The sequence below is a fragment of the Heterodontus francisci genome, chromosome 5 (genome assembly GCF_036365525.1).
Source record: "Heterodontus francisci isolate sHetFra1 chromosome 5, sHetFra1.hap1, whole genome shotgun sequence".
NCBI classification, from domain to species: Eukaryota; Metazoa; Chordata; class Chondrichthyes; order Heterodontiformes; family Heterodontidae; genus Heterodontus; species Heterodontus francisci.
In genome coordinates, this window is record NC_090375.1 from 4,420,376 (window position 1) to 4,443,705 (window position 23,330).

The following is a 23,330-nucleotide window of genomic DNA, read 5'->3' on the forward strand; positions in this document are numbered from 1 at the left end:
CTACAGATATAGTCACTAGGAACCACAATGGGGTCCACCAGCTCCCACATCATGCAGGTACAACACATCGCTCTCAGAACTGAATACCGGTTGGAGAGTGAGATGCACTCATGGAGCTCCTGCACTATTTTCCTTGGACCTCCTTGACTGCCACACAGTCACCCAGTCCCCCTCTGCCTGCATACCCTTAAGCTGCGGAGTGACAAAACCCAGAAACATGCCACTGATGTAGCTCTCAGCCTCAAAGATACTCCGCAGTGATTCTAGCTCCTGCTTAAGTTCTGAAACACAGAACTTGAGCTTCTCCAGCTGACAACACTTCTTGCACATGTCCAGGATATGAGAACCATACTAGAGTTCCCACATGGAACATGCTGCACATTCCATTGGACTGAAGTGCTCTACTAGACCTCTATTTATTCGACTGTTAACTAATTGAAGATAAATAAACTTAACACTCACCAGTTATCAATCAGCTCCTTCCTTTGTGCTGACACCAATTTATTTTAATTGCTGCCCCTCTCCAGTCTGGCTCACATTCTTGGATCATTGACTCTAGTGATGCTGTTGTCACAGACTATGACATTATAGGAAGCAATGCACAGCTCACTTACCTTGTGTCCCTACAAGTACCATCGGAATCTCGGCTGTGTTACGGTAACTGGAAAGACGCATGTAATAATTGTAAACTGTCTGAAAGCTGATCTCGTCCTCCAGACTGAAGACAAAGATCACGGCATCCACCCAGGCTGCGAACTGCAGAGAACAAAAACAAATCACCAATGAAGATCAATGGTAGGGCACGATAAATATATTCCACCATCAACCCTTATCACGCAAACTATCCACTTTCTCCCCAGATCTCTCAGCCCCACCTACTCACCTTTTCTCCATTTCCCTCAACTTGACATTCCCACTGAGATTCATAGACTCATAATGGCAGAGAAGGAAGCCATTCGGTCCATCGAGTCCATGCCGGCTCTCCTGAAAGCAAAACAATCAGTACCATTCCCCTGCTCGATCCCCCGTAGCCCTGCATGTTTATTTCCCTCAAACTAGGCCAATACCTGGAATGGGTGCATTGTCTATGAGGAAAGGTTGGACAGGCTGGGCTCGTATCCACTGGAGTTTAGAAGAGTGAGACACGAATTGGTTGAAACATATAAGATTCTGAGGAGCTGTGACAGGGTGGATGTGGAAAGGATGTTTCCTCTTGTGGGAGAATCTAGAACTAGGGGTCACTGTTTGAAAATAAGGGGTCACCCATTTTAGACAGAGATGAGGAGAACTTTTTTTCTCTCAGAGGGTCAGTGAGTCTTTGGAATTCTCTTCCTCAAAAGGCGGTGGAAGCAGAGTCTCTAAATATTTTTAAGGCAGAGGTAGATAGATTCTTGATAAGCAAGGGAGTGAAAGGTTATCGGGGGTAGGTGGAAATGTGGAGTTGAGGTTACAATCAGATCAGCCATGATCTTTTTGAATGATGGAGCAGGCTTGAGGGGCCAAGTGGCCTACCCCTGCTCCTAATTCGTATGCTCATATGTACCATCATTAATGGAAACAGTTTTTCTTTGTCTACCTTATGTTATGACCAAGGCAGGAGGAGTGCACTGTAAATTCAGTCCCAACTCCACAGGTCACAACATACATTTAAATTTTCCCACTTACCAAAACAGTCAGTATGATACTCAATTTTCCCCCAGAATAAAGCACACCAACCAGGTTTCTTTAATAAATAACAAAACTATTCATTTCATATAAACCAAGTATTAACCAATAATAAAGTAAACATACACGCAAATTGAAATATTAAAGCCCCTTATTTATCCTAGCCCTCACGCATGCACTCATACAGACATAACCAGTCAACCGGGGAAAAAGGGATTTTTGTTTACAGCTGTTACAAAGAAATAGAAGGGAAAAAAATACACTTAGGCTGAAAAGAAGGCATGGAAGGAAGTCTTTTGTTTTGGCGAGGTGTCCCAAAAGCGAATAGGCAGCTGTCAATGGGATCTTCCTCGGACAGTTCTTTGCAGGCAATATTGATCAGTCTGGGTAGGCTTTCCAGGAGACACAGCACAAAGAGCTCCAGTCAGGCTTCACAGCAGGAAGCAGCAACAAGGATTTTTTTTTTAGGTCTTATAGCAGCAATGTAGCACTAAAGGTTTCTTCAAATACAGGAGCAAATAGTCAACACACTTGATGCAGGAATACTTTTCAAGAGAGAGAGATATGAGCTGTCTTCTCCTGGCAGGCACACAGCAACTAACTTTTTTTAAAAGTTCAAAATCAAACCAAAAACTGCAGAAGCAAGTCTCATGATAACTATAAATCTTGGCCTGTCACTCCTTTGCAAATATTTTTTCCCAAGTCAGAAGCACAACCCCTGCTGAGTTATTTGGACACTGGTGCTTTCCATTCTGTTTACATTTCACTCAGTCCCAAACCTTCTGCTGACAGTGCTTTCTTTTTTAAAAAGTTCGGCACAGTGGCGCAGTGGTTAGCGCCGCAGCCTCACAGCTCCAGGGACCCGGGTTCAATTCTGGGTACTGCCTGTGTGGAGTTTGCAAGTTCTCCCTGTGTCTGCGTGGGTTTTCCCCGGGTGCTCCGGTTTCCTCCCACAGCCAAAAGACTTGCAGGTGATAGGTAAATTGGCCGTTGTAAATTGCCCCCAGTGTAGGTAGGGGATAGGGAATATGGGATTACTGTAGGGTTAGTATAAATGGGTGGTTGTTGGTCGGCACAGACCCGGTGGGTCGAAGGGCTTGTTTCAGTGCTGTATCTCTAAATAAAAAAACTAAATAAATAATCCCCAGATGACTCAATGTCCATAATTCAACTATAAGTTCTTTAAAATGTATTTTACAAAAAAAACAGAAGAAATCTCGTAACACTTATCTAAACCTGTCAAACATGTACACCTCTATCTCCTTTGATCCAAGGAGTACAACCCCGGTTTTCTAACCGAAGCTTGTAACTAAAATCACTCATCACTGGAACTATTTTGGTAAATCTCCTCTGCACCCTTACAAGAACCCTCACATCCTTCCTAAAGTGTGGTGACCAGAATTGGACACAGTACTCCAGCTGTGGCCTAACTAGAGCTTTATAATGGTTCAGCATAACTGTTTTTGTACTCAATACCTCTATTTAGGAAGCCCAAGATCCCATATGCTGAGTTAACTAACTCCCTCAATATGCCCTGCCACCATAAAAGATGCATGTACTTGAACCTCCAGGTCCATCTTTCCCAGAACACTCTATAGAACTGCGCCATTAAGTATATATTGCCTCTCCCTATTCCTTCTCCATATTGCTTTCAGTGCAGCAGCTTTTTCGGGAGCAGCGTGTGAGCGAGTGAGCAGCTGGGAAAGTCCGTTTGAAAGTAAATTTAATTTCCTTTTGTTTTTCGGCGGAGGCCAGGGGGCTGCTGGGTAAGTAAAACACTATATATTTGGGCGGTTTCTGAACCCGAGACACCACACTTGTAGTGTCTCCCACCCGCCCTCCTCCTCTAACCAAAAAAAAGGACTCGGTGGGGTGTTTATAAGGTAAGGCTTTTTCGATTTCTCTGGTTTTATTGTGATTGGTAAAAACTTTTCGTTCCTTTTTCATTTAACTAAGTTTAAACTTAAGATTAAAAATGGCAGGAGATCTCAGACCCGTATCATGCTCCTCTTGCTCAATGTGGGAGCTCAGGGACATGGCTGATGACCCTGACTCCTTCACGTGCAGGAAGTGTGTCCAGCTGCAGCTCTTGTTAGACCGCATGACGGCTCTCGAGCTGCGGATGGACTCACTTTGGAGCATGCGCGATGCTGAGGAGGTCGTGGATAGCACGTTTAGTGAATTGGTCACACTGCAGATTAGGATTGCTGAGGGAGAAAGGGAATGGGTGACCAAAAGGCAGAGAAAGAGCAGGAAGGCAGCGCAGGAGTCCCCTGCGGTCATCTCCCTCCAAAACAAGTATACCGTTTTGGATACTGTTGAGGGAGATGGCTCACCAGGGGAAGGCAGCAGTAGCCAGGTCCATGGCACCGTGGCTGGCTCTGCTGTTCCGAAGGGCGGGAAAAAGAGTGGAAGGGCTATAGTCGTAGGGGATTCGATTGTAAGGGGAGTAGATAGGCGGTTCTGTGGTCGAAAACGAGGCTCCCGAATGGTATGTTGCCTCCCAGGTGCACGGGTCAGGGACGTCTCAGATCGGCTGCAGAACATTCTAAAGGGGGAGGGTGAACAGCCAGTTGTCATTGTGCACATAGGCACTAATGATATAGGTAAAAAACGGGATGAGGTCCTACATGCAGAGTTTAGGGAGTTAGGAGCCAAGTTAAAAAGTAGGACCTCAAAGGTAGTAATCTCAGGATTACTACCAGTGCCACGTGATAGTCAGAGTAAAAATGAAAGAATAGTCAGGATGAATGCGTGGCTTGAGAGATGGTGCAGGAAGGAGGGGTTCAGATTTTTGGGACATTGGGACCGGTTCTGGGGGAGGTGGGACTATTACAAATTGGACGGTCTACACCTGGGCTGGACTGGAACCAATGTCCTTGGAGGTGCTTTTGCTAACGCTGTTGGGGAGGGTTTAAACTAATGTGGCAGGGGGATGGGAACCAATTGAGGTCAGTTGACAGTAAGGAGGTAGTAACAAAAGCCTGTAAGGAACTAGATAATGAAGTCAGTGTGACTAAGGGGAAGAGCAGGCAAGGAGCAGATGATGAATATAAAGGGACTGGTGGTCTGAGGTGCATTTGTTTTAATGCAAGAAGTGTAGTAGGTAAGGCAGATGAACTTAGGGCTTGGATTAGTACCTGGGAGTATGATGTTATTGCTATTACTGAGACTTGGTTGAGGGAAGGGCATGATTGGCAACTAAATATCCCAGGATATCGATGCTTCAGGCGGGATAGAGAGGGAGGTAAAAGGGGTGGAGGAGTTGCATTACTGGTCAAAGAGGATATCACAGCTGTGCTGAAGGAGGGCACTATGGAGGACTCGAGCAGTGAGGCAATATGGACAGAACTCAGAAATAGGAAGGGTGCGGTAACAATGTTGGGGCTGTACTACAGGCCTCCCAACAGCGAGCGTGAGATAGAAGTACAAATATGTAAACAGATTATGGAAAGATGTAGGAGCAACAGGGTGGTGGTGATAGGAGATTTTAATTTTCCCAACATTGACTGGGATTCGCTTAGTGTTAGAGGTCCAGATGGAGCAGAATTTGTAAGGAGCATCCAGGAGGGTTTTCTAGAGCAGTATGTAAATAGTCCAACTCGGGAAGGGGCCATACTGGACCTGGTGTTGGGGAATGAGCCCGGCCAGGTTGTTGAAGTTTCAGTAGGGGACTACTTTGGGAATAGTGATCACAATTCCGTAAGCTTTAAAATACTCATGGACAAAGACGAGAGTGGTCCAAAAGGGAGAGTGCTAAATTGGGGGAAGGCCAACTACACCAAAATTCGGCAGGAGCTGGGAAATGTAGATTGGGAGCAGCTGTTTGAAGGTAAATCCACATGTGATATGTGGGAGGCTTTTAAAGAGAGGTTGATTAGCGTGCAGGAGAGACATGTTCCTGTGAAAATGAGGGATAGAAATGGCAAGATTAGGGAACCATGGATGACAGGTGAAATTGTGAGACTAGCTAAGAGGAAAAAGGAAGCATACATAAGGTCTAGGCGGCTGATGAAAGACGAAGCTTTGAAAGAATATCGGGAATGTAGGACCAATCTGAAACGAGGAATTAAGAGGGCTAAAAGGGGTCATGAAATATCTTTAGCAAACAGGGTTAAGGAAAATCCCAAAGCCTTTTATTCATATATAAGGAGAAAGAGGGTAACTAGAGAAAGGATTGGCCCACTAAAGGACAAAGGAGGAATGTTATGCTTGGACTCAGATAAAATGGGTGAGATTCTAAACGAGTACTTTGCATCGGTATTCACCGAGGAGAGGGACATGACGGATGTTGAGGTTAGGAACAGATGTTTGATTACTCTAGGTCAAGTCGGCATAAGGAGGGAGGAAGTGTTGGGTATTCTAAAGGGCATTAAGGTGGACAAGTCCCCAGGTCCGGATGGGATCTATCCCAGGTTACTGAGGGAAGCGAGAGAGGAAATAGCTGGGGCCTTAACAGATATCTTTGCAGCATCCTTAAACACGGGTGAGGTCCCGGAGGACTGGAGAATTGCTAATGTTGTCCCCTTGTTTAAGAAGGGTAGCAGGGATAATCCAGGTAATTATAGACCGGTGAGCCTGACGTCAGTGGTAGGGAAGCTGCTGGAGAAGATACTGAGGGATAGGATCTATTCCCATTTGGAAGAAAATGGGCTCATCAGTGATAGGCAACATGGTTTTGTGCAGGGAAGGTCATGTCTTACCAACTTAATAGAATTCTTTGAGGAAGTGACAAAGTTGATTGATGAGGGAAGGGCTGTCGATGTCATATACATGGACTTCAGTAAGGCGTTTGATAAGGTTCCCCATGGCAGGCTGATGGAGAAAGTGAAGGCGCTTGGGGTCCAAGGTGTACTAGCTAGATGGATAAAGAACTGGCTGGGCAACAGGAGACAGAGAGTAGCAGTAGAAGGGAGTTTCTCAAAATGGAGACGTGTGACCAGTGGTGTTCCACAGGGATCCGTGCTGGGACCACTGTTGTTTGTGATATACATTAATGATTTGGAGGAAAGTATAGGTGGACTGATTAGCAAATTTGCAGACGACACTAAGATTGGTGGAGTAGCAGATAGTGAAGGGGACTGTCAGAGAATACAGCAGAATATAGATAGATTGGAGAGTTGGGCAGAGAAATGGCAGATGGAGTTCAATCAGGGCAAATGCGAGGTGATGCATTTTGGAAGATCCAATTCAAGAGTGAACTATACAGTAAATGGAAAAGTCCTGGGGAAAATTGATGGCCAGAGAGATTTGGGTGTTCAGGTCCACTGTTCCCTGAAGGTGGCAACGCAGGTAAATAGAGTGGTCAAGAAGGCATACGGCATGCTTTCCTTCATCGGACGGGGCATTGAGTACAAGAGTTGGCAGGTCATGTTACAGTTGTATAGGACTTTGGTTCGGCCACATTTGGAATACTGCGTACAGTTCTGGTCGCCACATTATCAAAAGGATGTGGATGCTTTGGAGAGGGTGCAGAGGAGGTTCACCAGGATGTTGCCTGGTATGGAGGGCGCTAGCTATGAAGAGAGGTTGAGCAGATTAGGATTATTTTCATTAGAAAGACGGAGGTTGAGGGGGGACCTGATTGAGGTGTACAAAATCATGAGAGGTATAGACAGGGTGGATAGCAAGAGGCTTTTTCCCAGAGTGGGGGTTTCAATTACTAGAGGACACGAGTTCAAAGTGAAAGGGGAAAAGTTTAGGGGGGATATGCGTGGAAAGTTCTTTACGCAGAGGGTGGTGGGCACCTGGAACGCATTGCCAGCGGAGGTGGTAGATGCGGGCACGATGGAGTCTTTTAAGATGTATCTAGACAGATACATGAATGGGCAGGAAGAAAAGAGATACAGAACCTTAGAAAATAGGCGACATGTTTAGAGAGAGGATCTGGATCGGCGCAGGCTTGGAGGGCCGAAGGGCCTGTTCCTGTGCTGTAATTATCTTTGTTCTTTGTTCTCTTTGTTCTTTGAAATTCCATCTGCCACTTGTCTGCCCATTCTGCGAGCCCATGTCCTGTTGCAGTGATTTGGTATTATCCTCACTGTCTCCAACACTTTCATGTTTGGTATCATAAGCAAATTTTGAAATTTTACTCTGTTCCAATATCCAATCATTTACATATAATATAAATCAAAAAGCAGTTATATATCAAAAAGGCAGTGGTCCTAGCACCTTGGGGAACACCACTGTCTATCATCCCCCAGTCTGAAAAACAACCATTTCCGATGACTCACTGTTTTCTGTCCTTAAGCCAATTTTTTATCCGAGCTGACAATGACCCTCCTATTCCATGAGCCTTAATTTTTGTGGTACTATGTCAAATGAGTTCTTAAAATCCATACAGGCAAGATCCACTGCATTCCCTTCATGAACCTTCTCTGTTACTTCTTCAAAAAAATTCAATTCGATTAGTCAAGCACAATCTGCCTTTGACAAATCTGTGCTGGCTATCCTTAATTAACTCAAACCTCTCCAAGTGCCTGTTGATTTTCTTTTCCTGGTTATCGCTTCCAAAATCCTACCTGCCACTGATGTTAAACTTTAGTTACTAGGAATATCCCTATACCTTTTTTTGAATAAGGGTGTCATATTTGGCATTCTCCAACCCTCTAGCACCTCCCCTGTATCTAGGGAAGATTGGAAAATTATGGCAAGTCCTTCTGCTATCTACCGCAGGTAGGCGGTGGCGGAGTGGTATTATCACTGGACTAGTAACCCAGAGACCCAGTGTATTTCTCTGGGGACATGGGTTCGAATCCCACCACAGCAGAAGGTGGAATTTGAAATTAATTAATAAATCTGGAATTAAATGCTTGTCTAATGATGGCCATGAAACCATTGTCGATTGTTGTAAAAACCCATCGGATTCACGAATGTCCTTCAGGGAAGGGTATCTGCTGTCCTTACCTGGTCTGGCCTACATGTGACTCCAGACCCAGAGCAATGTGGTTAACTCGTACATGCCCTCTGAAATGGCCCAGCAAGCCACTCAGTTGTACCTAACTGCTACAAAGTCAATAAAAAGGAATGAAACCAGACGGACCACCCGGCATCGACCGAGGCACCGGAAACAACAACGGCAAACACAGCCCCGTCGCCCCTGCAAAGTCCTCCTAACTAACATCTGGGGGCTTGTGCTTAAGTTGGGAGAGCTGTCCCACAGACTAGATAGGCAACAGTCTGATACTGTCATACTCATGGAATCATACCTTACAGACAATGTCCCAGACACCGCCATCACCATCCCGGGGTATGTCCTGTCCCACCGGCAGGACAGAGGTGGTGGCACAGTGGTATACAAAGAACAAAGAACAGTACAGTAACAGGCCATTCGGCCCTCCAAGCCTGCGCCGATCTCGATGCCTGCCTAAACTAAAACCTTCTGTACTTCTGGGGACCGTATCCCTCTATTCCCATCCTATTCATGTATTTGTCAAGATGCCTCTGAAACGTCATTATCGCACCTACTTCCACCATCTCCCCCGGCAGCAAGTTCCAGGCACTCACCACCCTCTGTGTAAAGAACTTGCCTCACACATCCCCTCTAAACTTTGCCCCTCTCCCCTTAAACCTATGTCCCCTAGTAACTGACTCTTCCACCCTGGGAAAAAGCTTCTGACTATCCACTCTGTCCATGCCACTCATAACTTTGTAAACCTCTATCATGTTGCCCCTCCACCTCCGTCGTTCCAGTGAAAACAATCCGAGTTTATCCAACCTTTCGTCAAAGCCAATACCCTGCAGACCAGGCAACTTCCTGGTAAACCTCTTCTGTACCCTCTCCAAAGCCTCCACGTCCTTCTGGTAGTGTGGCGACCAGAATTGCACGCAATATTCTAAGTGTGGCCTAACTAAAGTTCTGTACAGCTGCAGCATGACTTGCCAATTTTTATACTCTATGCCCCGACCGATGAAGACAAGCATGCCGTATGCCTTCTTGACTACCTTATCCACCTGCATTGCCACTTTCAGTGACCTGTGGACCTGTACGCCCAGATCTCTCTGCCTGTCAATATTCCTAAGGGTTCTGCCATTTACTGTATACTTCCCACCTGCATTAGATCTTCCAAAATGCATTACCTCACATTTGTCCGGATTAAACTCCATCTGCCATTTCTCCGCCCAAGTCTCCAACCGATCTATATCCTGCTGTATCCTCTGACAATCCTCATCACTATCCGCAACTCCACCAACCTTTGTGTCGTCCTCAAACTTACTAATCAGACCAGCTACATTTTCCTCCAAATCATTTATATATACTACAAAGAGCGAAGGTCCCAGCACTGATCCCTGCGGAACACCACTAGTCACATCCCTCCATTCAGAAAAGCACCCTTCCACTGCTACCCTCTGTCTTCTATGACAGAGACAGTTCTGTATCCATCTTGCCAGCTCACCTCTGATTCCGTGTGACCTCACCTTTTGTAACAGTCTGCCATGAGGGACCTTGTCAAAGGCTTTACTGAAGTCCATATAGATAACGTCCACTGCCCTTCCTTCATCAATCATCTTTGTCACTTCCTCAAAAAACTCCATCAAATTAGTAAGACACGACCTCCCCTTCACAAAACCATGCTGCCTCTCGCTAATAAGTTTGTTTGTTTCCAAATGGGAGTAAATCCTGTCCCGAAGAATCCTCTCTCATAATTTCCCTACCACTCAAGTAAGGCTCACCGGCCTATAATTTCCTGGACTATCCTTGCTACCCTTCTTAAACAAAGGAACAACATTGGCTATTCTCCAGTCCTCTGGGACCTCACCTGTAGCCAATGAGGATGCAAAGATTTCTGTCAAGACCCCAGCAATTTCTTCCCTTGCCTCCCTTAGTATTCTGGGGTAGATCCCATCAGGCCCTGGGGACTTATCTACCTTAATGCTTTGCAAGACTCCTCTAACCAAAAAAAAAGGACTCTTGTGTGGAGGGTTTGGTAAGGTAAGGTTTTCTTTTTTAAAAAAAATCTCTGTTGTCAATTTAGTGCAGAGGGGATGGAAGCTAGGGCAGTTGCATGCTCCGCTTGCAGGATGTGGGAGGTGAGGGTCACCACTGGTGTCCCTGCTGACTTCACCTGTGAGAAGTGCACCTAACTCCAGCTCCTCACAGACCGCGTTAGGGAACTGGAGCTGGAGCTGGATGAACTTCGGATCATTCAGGATGCTGAGGGGGTGATAGAGAGCAGTTATAGGGAAGTAGTGACACCTAAGTTACAGGATAAAGGTAGCTGGGTGACCGTCAGGGGAGGGAAAGGGAATAGGTGCACAGTGCAGGGTTCCTCTGTGGCCACCCCCCTCAATAATAAGTAGACCGTTTTGGATACGGTTGAGGGGGACGACCTACCAGGGGAAAGCCACATTGGCCAGGTCTCTGGCACTGAGCCTGGCTCAGTGGCTCAGAAGGGAAGGGGGGAGAATAGGAGAGCGATAGTGATAGGAGATTCAGTGGTTAGAAGAACAGACAGGAGATTCTGTGGTCGCGAGCGAGACTCCCGGATGGTATGTTGCCTCCCGGGTTCCAGGGTCAGGGATGTCTCGGACAGAGTCTACAGGATTCATAAGGGGGAGGGGGAGCAGCCAGAGGTCATGGTACATATCGGTACCAATGACATAGCTAGGAAAAGGGATGAGGACCTGAAAAGCGAATATAGGGAGTTAGGTTGGAAGCTGAAAGGCAGGACGAGCAGAGTAGTATTCTCAAGATTGTTACAGGTGCCACGTGCTAGTGAGGCTAGAAACAGAGAGCGAGTGCAGCTGAACACGTGGCTACAGAACTGGTGTAGGAGGGAGGGATTCAGATATGTGGATCATTGGGATACCTTCTGGGGAAGGTGGGACCTGTACAAAAAGGACGGGTTGCATCTGAACTGGAAGGGCACCAATATCCTGGGCGGGAGGTTTGCTAGAGCTCTTCGGGAGGGTTTAAACTAGTTTGGCAGGGGGATGGGAACCGGAGCAATGGATCAGTGGATGGGTAGCTGTTGAACAGGCAGATACCGAGTGCAGAGAGTCTGTGAGGAAGGTTAGACAGTTGACAGGGCAAAGTTGCAGCCAGTATGATGGGTTGAAGTGTGTCTATTTTAATGCAAGAAGAGTCAGGAATAAGGGTGATGAACTTAGAGCATGGATCAGTACTTGGAGCTACGATGTTGTGGCCATTACGGAGACTTGGATATCACAGGGGCAGGAATGTTGGATGTTCCGGGGTTTATATGTTTCAAAAGGAATAGGGAGGGAGGGAAAAGAGGTGGGGGAGTGGCATTGCTAATCAGGGATAGTATCACAGCTGCAGAAAGGGAGGTCGTCGAGGAGGGTTTGTCTACTGAGTCTTTATGGGTGGAAGTCAGAAACAGGAAAGGAGCAGTCACTTTGTTGGGAGTTTTCTATAGACCCCCCAATCGCAACAGAGACATGGAGGAACAGATTGGGAGGCAGATTTTGGAAAGGTGAAGAAGTAACAGGGTTGTTGTCATGGGTGACTTCAACTTCCCTAATATTGATTGGAACCTCCTTAGTGCAAATAGTTTGGATGGAGCAGTTTTTGTCAGGTGTGTCCAGGAAGGTTTCCTGCCTCAATATGTAGATAGGCCGACTAGAGGGGAGACTGTTGGACTTGGTGCTTGGCAACGAACCAGGCCAGGTGGCAGATCTATCGGTGGGAGAGCATTTCGGCGATAGTGATCACAACTCCCTGACCTTTACTATAGTCATGGAGAGGGACAGGAGCAGACGGGATGGGAAAATATTTAATTGGGGGAGGGGGAATTACAATGCTATTGGGCAGGAAATGCGGAGCATAAATTGGGAACAGATGTTCTCAGGGAAATGCACGACAGAAATGTGGAGGTTGTTTAGGGAGCACTTGCTGATATGCTCGAACAGGTTGAGGTTAAGAGGATGTGCTGGAAATTTTGAATGATATGAGGCCAGATAAGTCCCCGGGGCCAGATTGGATATACCCAAGGATATTACAGGAAGTGAGGGAAGAGATTGCTGTGCCTTTGGCGATGATCTTTGAGTCTTCACTGTCCACTGGAGTAGTGCCGGATGATTGGAGGGTGGCAAATGTTGTTCCCTTGTTCAAGAAAGGGAATAGGGATAACCCTGGGAATTATAGACCAGTCAGTCTTACGTCGGTAGTGGGCAAGTTATTGGAGAGGATTCTGAAAGACAGGATTTATGATTATTTGGAAAAGCATAGTTTGATGAGAGACAGTCAGCATGGCTTTGTGAGGGGCAGGTCATGCCTCACAAGCCTTATTGAATTCTTTGAAGATGTGACAAAACACATTGATGAAGGAAGAGCAGTGGATGTGGTGTATATGGATTTTAGCAAGGCGTTTGATAAGGTTCCCCATGGTAGGCTCATTCAGAAAGTAAGGAGGCATGGGATACAGGGAAATTTGGCTGTCTGGGTACAGAATTGGCTGGCCCATAGAAGGCAGAGGGTGGTAGTCGATGGAAAGTATTCAGCCTGGAGCTTGGTGACCAGTGGTGTTCCGCAGGGATCTGTTCTGGGACCTCTGCTCTTTGTGATTTTTATAAGTGACTTGGATGAGGAAGTGGAAGGCTGGGTTAGCAAGTTTGCCGATGACACGAAGGTTGCTGGAGTTGTGGATAGTGTGGAAGGCTGTTGTAGGTTGCAACGGGACATTGACAGGATGCAGAGCTGGGCTGAGAAGTGGCAGATGGAGTTCAACCTGGAAAAGTGTGAAGTGATTCATTTTGGAAGGTCGAATTTGAATGCGGAATACAGGCTGAAAGACAGGATTCTTGGTAGTGTGGAGGAACAGAGGGATCTTGGGGTCCATGTCCATAGATCACTCAAAGTTGCCACCCAAGTTAATCGGGTTGTTAAGAAGGCTGCCTGGACTGGAGGGCATGTCCTATGAAGAAAGATTGAGGGAGCTGGGGCTTTTCTCATTGGAGCGAAGAAGGATGAGAGGTGACTTGATAGAGGGGTACAAGATGATGAGAGGCATAGATAGAGTGGATAGCCAGAGACTTTTTCCCAGGGTGGAAAGGGCTATCACCAGGGGGCATAATTTTAAGGTGATTGGAGGAAGGTTTTGGGGAGATGTCAGAGGTAGGTTCTTTACACAGAGAGTGGTGGGTGCGTGGAATGCGCTGCCAGCGGTAGTAGGAGAAGCAGATACATTAGGGGCATTTAAGCGACTCTTGGATAGGTACAATGAAGGGTAGGTAGTTAGTTTGATCTTAGAGTAGGTTAAAGGTTCGGCACAACATCGTGGGCCGAAGGGCCTGGACTGTGCTGGACTGTTCTATGCTCTATGTTCTAAGACACCCAACACCTCCTCCTTTTTAATAATGAGATGACTGAGACTATCGACACTCCCTTCCCTCGGCTCACCATCCACCAAATCCTTCTCTTTGGTGAATACTGATGCAAAGTACTCATTTAGTACCTCGCCCATTTCCTCTGGCTCCACACATAGATTCCCTTCTCTGTCCTTGAGCGGGCCAATCCTTTCCCTCGTTACCCACTTGCTCTTTAGATATGTGGAAAAAGCCTTGGGATTATCCTATACAGTAGGGAGGGAGTTGCTCTGGGAGTTCTCAACATTGACTCTGGACCCCATGAAGTATCATGGCATCAGGTCAAACATGGGCAAGGTAACCTCCTACTGATTACCACCTACCGCCCTCCCTCAGTTGATGACTCAGTACTCCTCCATGTTGAACACCACTTGGAGGAAGCACTGAGGGTGGCAAGGGCACAAAATGTACTCTGGGTGGGGGACTTCAATGTCCATCACCAAGAGTGGCTCAGTAGCACCACTACTGACCGAGCTGGCAGCGTCCTAAAGGACATAGCTGCTAGACTGGGTCTGCGGCACGTGGTGGGGGAACCAACACCAGGGAAAAACATACTTGACCTCGTCTTCACCAATCTGCCTGCTGCAGATGCTTCTGTCCATGGCAGTATTGGTAGGAGTGACCACCGCACAGTCCTTGTGGAGACGAAGTCCTGCCTTCACATTGAGGATACCGTCCATCGTGTTGTGTGGCATTATCATCGTGCTAAATGGGATAGATTTGAAACAGATCTAGCAATGCAAAACTGGGCATACATGAGGCGCTGTGGGCCATCAGCAGCAGCAGAATTGTACTCAACCACAGTCTGTAACCTCATGGCCCGGCATATCCCCCACTCTATCATTACCATCAAGCCAGGAGACCAACCCTGGTTCAATGAAGAGTGCAGGAGGGCATGCCAGGAGCAGCACCAGGCATACCTCAAAATGAGGTGTCAACCTGGTGAAGCTACAACCCAGGACTACTTGCATGCCAAACTGCGTAAGCAGCATGCGATAGACAGAGCTAAGCGATCCCATAACCAACGGATCAGATCTAAGCTCTGCAGTCCTGCCACATCCAGCCGTGAATGGTGGTGGACAATTAAACAACTAACTGGAGGAGGTGGCTCCACAAATATCCCCATCCTCAATAATGGGGGAGCCCAGCACTTCAGTGCGAAAGATAAGGCTGAAGCATTTGCAACAATCTTCAGCCAGCAGTGCCGAGTTGATGATCCATCTCGGCCTCCTCCTGAAGTCCCCAGCAACACAGATGCCAGACTTCAGCCAATTCGATTCACTCCATGTGATATCAAGAAACGAATGAAGGCACTGGATACTGCAAAAGCTATGGGCCCTGACAATATTCCGGCAAAAGTACTGAAGACCTGTGCTCCAGAACTTGTCGTGCCCCTAGTCAAGCTGTTCCAGTACAGCTACAACACTGGCATCTACCCGGCAATGTGGAAAATTGCCCAGGTATGTCCTGTACACAAAACGCAGGACAAGTCCAACCCGACCAATTACCGCCCCATCAGTCTACTCTCAATCATCAGTAAAGTGATGGAAGGTATCATCAACAGTGCCATCAAGCGGTAACCTACTCAGTGACATTCAGTTTGGGTTCCGCCAGGGCCACTCAGCTCCTGACCTCATTACAGCCTTGGTTCAAACATGGACAAAAGAGCTGAACTCAAGAGGTGAGGTGAGAGTGACTGCCCTTGACATCAAGGCAGCATTTGACCGAGTCTGGCATCAAGAAGCCCGAGCAAAACAGAGGTCAATGGGAATCGGGGAAAACCCTCCGCTGGCTGGAGTCATACCTGGCACAAAGGAAGATGGTTGTGGTTGTTGGAGGTCAATCATCTGAGCTCCAGGACATCACTGCAGGAGTTCCTCAGGGTAGTGTCCTCTGCCCAACCATCTTCAGCTGCTTCATCAATGACCTTCCTTCAATCATAAGGTCAGAAGTGGGATGTTCGCTGATGATTGCACAATGTTCAGCACCATTCGTGACTCCTCATATACTGAAGCAGTCCGTGTAGAAATGCAGCAAAACCTGGACAATATCCAGGCTTGGGCTGATAAGTGGCAAGTAACATTCACGCCACACAAGTGCCAGGCAATGACCATCTCCAACAAGAGAGAATCTAACCATCTCCCTTTGACATTCAACGGCATTACGATCGCTGAATCCCCCACTATCAACATCCTAGGGGCTACCATTGACCAGAATCTGAACTGGAGTAGCCGCAGTGGTTCGCACCGCAGCCTCACAGCTCCAGCGACCCCGGTTCAGTTCTGGGTCCTGCCTGTGCGGAGTTTGCAACTTCTTCCTGTGACCCCATGGGTTTCTGCCGGGTGCTCCGGTTTCCTCCCAAAGCCAAAGACTTGCAGGTTGATAGGTAAATTGGCCATTGTAAATTGCCCCCAGAGTGTGTAGTTGGTAGGAGAATGGTGGGGATGTGGGAGGGAATATGGGTGGTTGTTGGTCGGCACAGACTCGGTGGGCCAAAGGGCCTGTTTCAGTGCTGTATCTATAAATAAATAATAAATATAAATACCGTAGCTACAAGAGCAGGTCAGAGGCTCGGAATCCTGAGGCGAGTAACTCACCTCCTGACTCCCCAAAGCCTGTCCACCATATACAAGGAACAAGTCAGGAGTGTGATGGAATACTCTCCACTTGCCTGGATGGGTGCAGCTCCAACAACACTCAAGAAGCTCGACACCATCCAGGACAAAGCAGCCCGCTTGATTGGCACCCCATCTACAAACATTCACTCCCTCCACCACCGACGCACAGTGGCAGCAGTGTGTACCATCTACAAGATGCACTGCAGCAATGCACCAAGGCTCCTTAGACAGCACCTTCCAAACCCGCGACCTCTACCAACTGGAAGGACAAGGGCAGCAAATACATGGGAACACCACCACCTGCATGTTCCCCTCCAAGTCACACACCATCCTGACTTGGAACTATATCGCCGTTTCTTCACTGTAGCTGGGTCAAAATCCTGGAACTCCCTTCCTAACATCACTGTGGGTGTACCTACCTCACATGAACTGCAGCGGTTCAAGAAGGCAGCTCACCACCACCTTATCAAGGGCAATTAGGGATGGGCAATAAATGCGGGCCTGGCCAGCGACGCCCACATCCCATGAATGAATTTTTAAAAAAGAATTATCTCCATGGCCACGTTTAAGCAACCTGGGAGGCAAGCCCTGCAGACTAGACGACTTATCTACTCTAAGCATAGCCAACCTTTCCAGTACATCCTTCCTAATTCTCACCCTACCCATTACTTCTCCCGTCTCCACTTTTACTGATATTTAGTCAGCATCCTGTTCGTTGGTAAACACCAATAAGTCTTTTAAGTATTCTAGCCTTGCCCAACAGCTCTAAGCATACAGCACCCGCTTTGTCCCTAATAGGCCCATCCTGGCTCCTACTATCCATCTTACGGTTTACATGCCGGTAGAAGGTTTTTGGCCTCCCATTTTGTTAACTGTCATACTATTCTCATATTGTCTCTTTGTTAGTTTGATTTTTCTCTTCACTTCCCCTCTCAAATTATTGTATTTGGCCTGGTTCTCGCTTGAAGAATTCACCTGACATGCATCATACACCCACTTTTCTTTGTTTCATCATATTCTCTACCTCCCTCATCGTCCAAGGAGACCTGGCTTTGGTTCCTTTGCCTTTTGCTCTTGTTGGAATGTACTTAGCCTGTACCTGAAACATCTCCTCCTTAAAGATCACCCATCGTTCAGTTTCCATTTTTCTGTTAATCTTGGGTTCCATTTTATCCTGGCTAGATCCCCTCTCATCCCATTGAAAATCACCCTCTTCCAATTTAGAAGTTCAACTTCAGATTGTTCCTTGCTCTTCTCCGTTACTAATCTAAACCTTATGATATGATGTTGTGGCCATTTCAGAGACATGGGTAGAGCAGGGGCAGGAATGGATGTTGCAAGTTCCGGGATTTAGATGTTTCAGTAAGAACAGAGAAGAGGGTAAAAGAGGGGGGGGTGTGGCATTGTTAATCAAGGAAAGTATTACAGCGGCAGAAAGGACGTTTGAGGACTCGTCCACTGAGGTAGTATGGGCCGAGGTTAGAAACAGGAGAGGAGAGGTCACCCTGTTGGGAGTTTTCTATAGACCTCCGAATAGTTCCAGAGATGTAGAGGAAAGGATAGCGAAGATGATTCTCGACAGGAGCGACAGTAACAGGGTAGTGGTTATGGGGGACTTTAACTTTCCAAATATTGACTGGAAATACTATAGTTCGGGTACTTTAGATGGGTCTGTTTTTGTCCAGTGTGTGCAGGAGGGTTTTCTGACACAGTATGTGGACAGGCCAACCAGGGGCGATGCCACATTGGATTTGGTACTGGGGAATGAACCCGGCCAGGTGTTCGATTTAGATGTAGGTGAGCACTTTGGCGATAGTGATCACAATTCGGTTAGGTTTACCTTAGCGATGGGCAGGGACAGGTATATACCGCAGGGCAAGAATTATAGCTGGGGGAAAGGAAATTATGACGCGATTAGGCAAGATTTAGGATGTGTAGGATGGGGTAGGAAACTGCAGGGGATGGGCACAAACGAAATGTGGAGCTTATTCAAGGAGCAGCTAATGCGTGTCCTTGATAAGTATGTACCTGTCAGGCAGGGAGGAAGTTGTCGAGCAAGGGAGCCGTGGTTTACTCAAGAAGTCGAAGCGCTTGTCAAGAGGAAGAGGGCGGCTTATGTTAGGATGAGACGTGAAGGCTCGGTTAGGGCGCTTGAGAGTTACAAGCTAGCCAGGAAGGATCTAAAGGGAGGGCTAAGAAGAGCAAGGAGAGGACACGAGAAGTCATTGGCGGATAGGATCAAAGAAAACCCTAAGGCTTTCTATAGGTATATCAGGAATAAAAGAATGATAAGAGTTAGAACAGGGCCAATCAAGGATAGTAGTGGGAAGTTGTGTGCGGAATCAGAGGAGATAGGGGAAGCGTTAAATGAATATTTTTCGTCAGTATTTACAGCAGAGAAAGAAAATGTTGCCGAGGAGATTACTGAGATACAGCCTACTAGGCTAGATGGGATTGAGTTTCACAAGGAGGAGGTGTTAGCAATTTTGGAAAGAGTGAAAATAGATAAGTCCCCTGGGCCAGATGGGATTTATCCTAGGATTCTCTGGGAAGCCAGGGAGGAGATTGCAGAGCCGTTGTTGTTGATCTTTATGTCGTCATTGTCGACAGGAGTAGTGCCGGAGGACTGGAGGATAGCAAATGTTGTCCCCTTGTTCAAGAAGGGGAGTAGAGACAGCCCTGGTAATTATAGACCTGTGAGCCTTACTTCGGTTGTGGGTAAAATGTTGGAAAGGGTGATAAGAGATAGGATTTATAATCATCTTGAAAAGAATAAGTTCATTTGCGATAGTCAGCACGGTTTTGTGAAAGGTAGGTCGTGCCTCACAAACCTTACTGAGTTTTTCGAGAAGGTGACCAAACAGGTGGATGAGGGTAAAGCCGTGGATGTGGTGTATATGGATTTCAGTAAGGCATTTGATAAGGTTCCCCACGGTAGGCTATTGCAGAAAATATGGAAGTATGGGGTTGAAGGTGATTTAGAGCTTTGGATCAGAAATTGGCTAGCTGAAAGAAGACAGAGGGTGGTGGTTGATGGCAAATGTTCATCCTGGAGTTTAGTTACTAGTGGTGTACCGCAAGGATCTGTTTTGGGGCCACAGCTGTTTGTCATTTTTATAAATGACCTGGAAGAGGGTGTAGAAGGGTGGGTTCGTAAATTTGCGGATGACACGAAGGTCGGTGGAGTTGTGGATCGTGTCGAAGGGTGTTGTAGGGTACAGAGGGACATAGATAGGCTGCAGAGCTGGGCTGAGAGATGGCAAATGGAGTTTAATGCGGAGAAGTGTGAGGTGATTCACTTTGGAAGGAGTAACAGCAATGCAGAGTACTGGGCTAATGGGAAGATTCTTGGTAGTGTAGATGAGCAGAGAGATCTTGGTGTCCAGGTACATAAATCCCTGAAAGTTGCTACCCAGGTTAATAGGGCTGTTAAGAAGGCATATGGTGTGTTAGCTTTTATTAGTAGGGGGATCGAGTTTCGGAGCCACGAGGTCATGATGCAGCTGTACAAAACTCTGGTGAGGCCCCACCTTGAGTATTGCGTGCTGTTCTGGTCACCGCATTATAGGAAGGATGTGGAAGCTTTGGAAAGGGTGCAGAGGAGATTTACTAGGATGTTGCCTGGTATGGAAGGAAGATCTTACGAGGAAAGGCTGAGGGACTTGGGGTTGTTTTTGTTAGAGAGAAGGAGGAGGAGAGGTGACTTAATAGAGACATACAAGATAACCAGAGGGTTAGATAGGGTGGATAGTGAGAGTCTTTTTCCTCGGATGATGATGGCAAACACGAGGGGACATAGCTTTAAGTTGAGGGGTGAAAGATATAGGACAGATGTCAGAGGTAGTTTCTTTACGCAGAGAGTAGTAGGGGCGTGGAACGCCCTGCCTGCAACAGTAGTAGACTCGCCAACTTTAAGGGCATTTAAGTGGTCATTGGATAGACATATGGATGAAAATGGAATAGTGTAGGTCAGATGATCGGCGCAACATCGAGGGCCGAAGGGCCTGTACTGCGCTGTAATGTTCTAATTCTAATAAAATCACTCTTACTTAAGTGTTCTTCCACAGACACTTGGTCCACTTGGCCCTCCTCATTGCCCAGAACCAGATCCAGCAGTGCCTCTTTTCTAGTTGGACTGAGAACATTCCGGTCAAGGATGCTCTCCTGAATACATTTCAGAAATTCCTCCCCTTCTCTACCCTTTACTCTCACATTATCCCGATCGATATTTGGGTAATTAAGGTCCCCAATATCACCACTTTATAGTTCCTGCACATCCATGTAATTTCCCTGCAGATTTGCTCCTCCATCTCTCTTTCTCACTATTTGTAGGCCTATAGAGTACCCGAGTAGTGTGGTCAAACCCTTTTTGCTTCTCAACTCTAACCAAATGTCTTTGCCCCCTCAAGGACATCCTCTCCTTCCAACACAACTATTTCTTCCCTGATCAGTACTGCGACCACATCTCCCTTTTCTCCTTCCCTATCTTTACTGAACATTTTGTATCCTTCGCCCAGTCACCATTTTTAAGCCACACAGTTCATTGTGCTTGTAGTTCACCCACCTTAATCATCACACTGTGTGTGTTTATATACATGCAGGAGAAATGCCGCCAACAACAGATGCCCCTCTACATTGCTTTCATTGATCTCACCAAAGCCTTTGACCTCGTCAGCAGACGTGGTCTCTTCAGACTACTAGAAAAGATTGGATGCCCACCAAAGCTACTAAGTATCATCACCTCATTCCATGACAGTATGAAAGGCACAAATCAACATGGCGGCACCTCATCAGACCCCTTTCCTATCCTGAGTGGCGTGAAACAGGGCTGTGTTCTCGCACCCACACTTTTTGGGATTTTCTTCTCCCTGCTGCTCTCACATGCGTTCAAGTCTTCAGAAGAAGGAATTTTCCTCCACACAAGATCAGGGGGCAGGTTGTTCAACCTTGCCCGTCTAAGAGCGAAGTCCAAAGTATGGAAAGTCCTCATCAAGGAACTCCTCTTTGCTGACGATGCTGCTTTCACATCTCACACTGAAGAGTGCCTGCAGAGTCTCATCGACAGGTTTGCGGCAACCTGCAATGAATTTGGCCTACCCATCAGCCTCAAGAAAACGAACATCATGGGGCAGGACGTCAGAAATGCTCCATCCATCAATATTGGCGACCACACTCTGGAAGTGGTTCAAGAGCTCACCTACCTAGGCTCAACTATCACCAGTAACCTGTCTCTAGATGCAGAAATCAACAAGCGCATGGGAAAGGCTTCCACTGCTATGTCCAGACTGGCCAAGAGAGTGTGGGAAAATGGCGCACTGACACGGAACACAAAAGTCCAAGTGTATCAAGCCTGTGTCCTCAGTACCTTGCTCTATGGCAGCAAGACCTGGACAACGTATGTCAGCCAAGAGCGACGTCTCAATTCATTCCATCTTCGCTGCCTCCGGAGAATACTTGGCATCAGGTGGCAGGAACGTATCTCCAACACAGAAGTCCTCGAGGCGGTCAACATCCCCAGCTTATGCACACTACTGAGTCAGCGGCGCTTGAGATGGCTTGGCCATGTGAGCCGCATGGCAGATGGCAGAATCCCCAAAGACACATTGTACAGCGAGCTCGCCACTGGTATCAGACCCACCGGCCATCCATGTCTCCGCTTTAAAGACGTGTGCAAACGCAACATGAAGTCCTGTGACATTAATCACAAGTCGTGGGAGTCAGTTGCCAGCGTTCGCCAGAGCTGGCGGGCAGTCATTAAGGCGGGGCTAAAGTGTGGCGAGTCGAAGAGACTTAGCAGTTGGCAGGAAAAAAGACAGAGGCGCAAGGGGAGAGCCAACTGTGTAACAGCCCCGACAAACAAATTTTTCTGCAGCACCTGTGCAAGAGCCTGTCACTCTAGACTTGGCCTTTATAGCCACTCCAGGCGCTGCTCCACACACCACTGACCACCTCCAGGCGCTTACCCATTGTCTCTTGAGATAACGAGGCCAAAGAAGTGCAAACCTGACTTTCTATTCCTCGTGATCCTTCTTAGTCTGCTTGTATCTAATATCTCCTTCCTTCTCTTATGCGGTCCAACACTCTCATTGCTTTATGCATCTTATTCTTCTTTTCTACTTCTATATGCTGGTGCCCATCCCCCTGCCAATTTAGTTTAAACCCTCCCCAATCACACTGGCGAACCTCCCCACAAGGACATTGGTCCCAGTTCTGTTGAGGTGCAACACATCACTTTTGAATATGCGCCTTCTGCCCCAGAACTGATCCCAATGCCCCAAGAATCAGAAGCCCTCCCTCTTGCACCATGCCTCAAGCCACGCACTGATCCTCCCCATCTTACTATTTCTACTCTCGCTAGTGCGTGGCACTGGCAGTAATCCAGAGATTCGTACTTTCGAGGTCCTACTTTTTAAACTTCCTCCTCAGCTTCTGAAAAGCTGACTTTAGGACCTCAATACCTGCTCTTTCTATGTCGTTGGTACCGACGTATACCACAACTTCTGGCTCACTCCCTTCAGCCTGCAGAATATTCTGCACCCTCTCCGTGATGTCTTTTACCCCGACACAAGGGAAGTATCACACTATGCGGGACTCAGGATGACCGTTACAGAAATGCCTGACTGTTCCTCTAACTATGGAATCGCCTACAACAACTGCATTTCGAATCTTTGCTGCTCCCTCCTTTGCAATCTCATCCACTATCCTAGACTCACAGGGCTT

General features: G+C 47.1%; 1 protein-coding gene across 4 annotated transcripts in view; it reads right to left on the minus strand.

Annotated features, from left to right (window-relative positions):
* Positions 1-23,330, minus strand: part of agap3 (ArfGAP with GTPase domain, ankyrin repeat and PH domain 3) — a 1,228,693-nt gene that overhangs the window by 617,368 nt on the left and 587,995 nt on the right. For all 4 annotated transcript variants that reach the window (XM_068031037.1, XM_068031038.1, XM_068031040.1 and 1 more), the window contains one exon: positions 615-756. In XM_068031037.1, the coding sequence (XP_067887138.1) occupies positions 615-756 (142 nt within the window). The remainder of the gene's footprint in view (positions 1-614; positions 757-23,330) is intronic.